Here is a 4,638-nt window from a genome sequence, read left to right on the forward strand (position 1 = left end):
GGAACAAGATAGTGTTTCATGTTGATCATCAGGCCTTGTTGTATTTGATCAAGAAGCCACTTCTTACTGGAAGGCTTGCAAGATGGATGTTGTTGTTGCAGGAGTTTGACTTTCAGATTGAGCATACTCCTAGGAAGGAGCATGTAATTGCAGATTATCTAAGCAGGATTGAAACAGGTGAAGCACCTACTGGGGTAGATGATGCACTTCCTGATGCTCAGCTGTTTGATGTGCAGACCGCTGTGACTGAGTCTTTGTATGATCAATTGCTGATGTTTTTGACTGATGGAACTATACCAAGGGAGTTCAATGCTGATCAGAGAAGAAAATTTGCACTGAAAACCAGACCCTATTTAGTTATTGCAGGAGCACTATATAAGAAAGGCATTGATCAAGTGATAAGAAGATGTGTACCAGAATTTGAGCAAAGTGCAGTCTTGCAGGAAGCACATTCAGGCACAGCAGGAGGGCATTTCTCTGGAGATACTACAGGGAAGAAGATTTTGCAGGCTGGATTATGGTGGCCTACAGTTTTAAAGGATGCACATGATTATGCCAAAAGATGTGTAATTTGTCAGAAAACAGGTCAACCTGATTCAAACAGGGATAGGATGGGGGATCATCCTATTTTGCCTTTGGAACCTTTTTAAAAGTGGGGTTTGGACTTTGTAGGACCTGTCAAACCAACTTCCAAGAGGGGATGCAGATACATTTTAGTGGCTACAGATTATTGCACTAAGTGGGTAGAAGCAGTAGCATTGAAGGATAATAAAGCTTCAAGTGTGGCCAGATTTCTTTATCATAACATTATGACCAGGTTTGGGTGTCCAGTGGAGCTGGTAAGTGACAGAGGAACTCATTTTCTGAATGAAGTAATTTCAGAGCTAACAAGGACACATATGATTATGCACAAGAAGTCTACAGCATATCATCCACAGGCTAATGGTCAGGCTGAGAGCTCTAACAAAACACTGGTAAGGATTTTGAAAAAGATTGTGACAGAGAATCAGAAGGATTGGGATGATAAGTTGGATTCTGCCTTATGGTCCTTTAGAACAGCTTTCAAAGTCACTACTGGTATGACACCATTCAAGCTGGTGTATGGGCTGGAAGCTGTGGTTCCTATGGAGTTTGTGGTACCAAGTTTAAGAGTCTCAGCAGAGAAGTAGTCTCCCAAGTTGTCAGTACTACACAGGAACAAATATCTGATGCAGCTGGAGGAGGATAGGTTGGTAAGATCTTACATTACTGAAGTCATACAAAGAAGAAGACAAGCATGGGTGACCAAGAATGTGAAGTTCAAGATCTTTCAGGTTGGAGATTGGGTAATGTTGTACAACTCTAAGCTGGGGCCACATCCTGGTAAATTGTCATTGAGATATCAGGGACCATATCAGATTGTGCAGGATAAAGGACAAGGGACATTCATCATAGCTGATGTGTTTGGTACAAGAGTGGAAAAGGCAGTTAATGGTTTCAGGCTGAAGAAATTTCAGGGAAAGCCACCTCATTTGGACTGGCCAAGTGTAGCCTGCATAACTGTAATACCCCTACAGCCAGGAGATTCAGAATCAGCAAAAGGAAAAGGAAAAATGCTGGTTTGCATGGATTTGAGGAGGTCTTTTCATAGTATCCCATATAATTCACGGGTTGGAGGAAGTAGGCAGTTCCAAAGTGCACATCCGATTCAACATTGTAGATGTTGGAAGAGTACCTGTGTCGGAACTGACCAAGTCAGAATTTTTAATAAGAAATTATTAGGCCGGACTAATAACTTCGGGGAGTGTGTTGAAAAGAATTTTCGTAGCACTTCAAGGATACTGGGTAGAGATATGTGTGCATGGTGCAGCGAGTATAATCATACATGCAACAAAAGTTTAGTACACATGCAGCAGCGCGGAGCATTCGGGTTTTCGCTTGAAGAAGCTTTATTCAGTCCTGCCATGCCGAAAGCAAAGCAATTGATGGCCATGCAACCATAGCCTGATGAGGAGCAGACCGAAGGTTCGGGGCGACGTTTGAGAAGCAAAGCTTTGCCTATGCGGCTTGATGTTAGCAGTGCAGACGAAAACAGTGACTCTGCAGAAGAGGAAACGCCAATGCCGACTCCTGTGTCAGAAGGTAAGGTGATGCAAACATTAATGGACCCTTTTATGGATTTCAAAGTTGACATAGATTGTCAGGCAGAGCGCAACACCATATGGTTGCAGCAGGTAGGATTGTATGAGTTTGCCATTCTGCCTTGGGAAGAATGTAAAAACAATGTATATGCAAAGTCTCAGTTGGAAATACTTAGGAAGACTAAGGGGAGAGTGTCAACGCATGTGGTACTCAATGTGGAGTTGGTGTCTGAGGTGTTCAAGCTGCCTTTGCATCCTAATACACCTATTCCAAAGTGTTCAGAGGAAGCACTGAAAAAGGAGTTTGGTCCAAGAGAAGGAGGTAGGCAGTATTACATGTTAAAGAATGTGGCATATGCTAGGAGAGAGCAGCTTAAGTGGTACTTGGAGAGGCTATGCTTTATTGTGAAGTTTGATTATATGTCAAAAGAAAACTTTGCACCATTAAGCTATGCAGAGCAGGGAGGAGAAGTGAGCTGGGCTCACTGGGTGTATGAAAAGTTGGCAGTAGAGATTCATTCTTCAGACAAGAGGAAGACACAGGCAAATAGTAGGTTATGTGGTTACTTGTCAGCATTGTGTTTTTTTGCACAGAGAGTACAGAATGGTGAAGCAAGGTGGCCTGTGAAAGCAGAAAAACTGGTGCAGGAGAAGCAGCAGCCAGTTCAGATTGAGCATCCCATCATGGTGCATTCTGAAAAGACAGGATTTGTGAAGTTTAATGCTAAGCATATGGAGGCTTATGAGGATTTGGTAAAAGCCAAATATACTCCAGGAGAGTCCTTTGAAGAAATCACAGCAAAAATGCAGTTTGCAGAATTTGGTACCATGGATGTTGATTCACCAATGCAGGTAAAAGCAGAGGAAACACCAATAAGGCTTGGTAAGGCTTTCACATTATCCAACAAGAGGAAGAAGTCTGAACCAGTCAGCAGAGTGTTTTCTAGATTAGATTTCAGTACTGAGGAAGTCTCTGGAGTATCAGTAGATACTGGGAAATTGGACAGTGATAAAGTAGTTCAGATGCTACAGCAGGTGCAGGAATTTGTGAGGCAGCAGAATAATATGCTGAAGGTTCAGAGTATGCAAGCTGAAAGGAATGAAGAAAAATTGATAGAGGTTAAAGGACAGGTGTCACAGGTGAAAGAGTTTGAAGAGCAGATAGCTATGATGAAAGTAAAGTATGAGCAGGATATGGAGGAAACAGTGGGGAAACAGAAGATGGAGTTAGCAAAAGTGAAGAGATCATTGGGGGAGTTTAAGCAATGGACTGAGAAAGTGGAGGCAGCGGTTGCTTTGGAACTGGAAGACATGGCAAAGAGGAATGCAGAGTTACAGGTCACTGTGGAGATGCAGAGGTTGAGATTGGAACCTTTGCAGATATTAGAGCAACAGATGTTGGCACAAGAGGAAATTAGCTTGAGTGCAGTATTAATGAAAGAAGGAGAAGTGTCTATTCTCAAGCAGCAGTTAGCTTTGGTTGCACAGGAGATGTGGCAAAAGACCAAGGAAAGAATGAGATTTGTCATTAAGTATCCATATGAGGTGTTAAAGGCAGGGTTAGTGCATGAGGTAGAAGCACAATTGTTGAAGGAAGTGGAGGAATTGCAAAAGGAGAGAGACTGTTTGAAGCAGCAGGTTCAGCAGATGGAAGAGAATAAGAGACAGCAGCTTGCAGAGTCAGAAAAGAAAGAGGAGAATTTTACTAATAGTTTTTTGATGCAGGATGTAGCTGAGGAGAAAGTGGCAGAAGAGCAGATTGATACTGAGATTGCAGATAGAGCACAAGAGGTGGAAATGGGAAAAGCTGATGCAGCAGAATCAGATGCAGTAAAGGAAGCAGAGCTGGTGGATCATAAAGTGAATGCTGAGGACCAGAGTAAGGAAGAAGCTGTGCAGCAGAGGGTGGATTCCTGATCAAGGGATATGTGGATCCGGGTCAGATTTCTGCGAAATCTACCACCGGGGCGTGCCATGTGTTGAGAGGCACATATTAGAAACTGACTCTGAATAGCTAAGTCGGATTTTGACTTATCGGATATTTACTGAGCTGTATTTTGCTAAGTCGGATGTAACTGTCTTTCAGTTGCAGTCTGCTGAATGTCTTGTGACTGGGTAGTTAAGTCGGATTTATCTATAAAAGTGGGGAATGTATCTGCGCACGATGTATCTGTTCTCTGATATGAATGTGATGATGATGGTACAGTGCAGCAACTATTCAGTGTATTTTCTGCTTACTCTGATATTTAGAGTAGTCAGGTTTACTGTGTCTGAATTGTTGTTAATGAAGTATGGTGGAGTAGATGGTTATTATTGCTGTGTATGATGTTCATGTGTTGACCTAACCCACAACAAAGGGCTCAAGAATTTACTTCTTGATGATGCATCTCGTTCCCAAAGAAGAAGTCAAGAGCCTTCGCAGAAGGAACGAGAAAGAAGTGAGTCTCCCGCCACCTCGGCGGATATGGCTCCACGAAGACGGCGGGCTAAACACTCTGTATCACCACCAAAGCGGAGA

The 4,638-nt window shown here is 42.8% G+C and overlaps 1 protein-coding gene across 1 annotated transcript; it reads left to right on the top strand.

The window, feature by feature from the left end:
* Positions 1–3,611: 3,611 nt before the first annotated feature.
* LOC147462861 (uncharacterized) lies at positions 3,612–4,037 on the top strand. Its single transcript, XM_086527656.1, has one exon. The coding sequence runs from the start codon at positions 3,612–3,614 to the stop codon at positions 4,035–4,037; it is 426 nt and encodes a 141-aa protein (XP_086383782.1).
* The last annotated feature ends 601 nt before the right edge of the window (positions 4,038–4,638 follow it).

Source organism: Adiantum capillus-veneris, chromosome 2, assembly GCF_014529385.1.
Source record: "Adiantum capillus-veneris isolate H3 chromosome 2, ASM1452938v2, whole genome shotgun sequence".
Classification (NCBI taxonomy): domain Eukaryota; kingdom Viridiplantae; phylum Streptophyta; class Polypodiopsida; order Polypodiales; family Pteridaceae; genus Adiantum; species Adiantum capillus-veneris.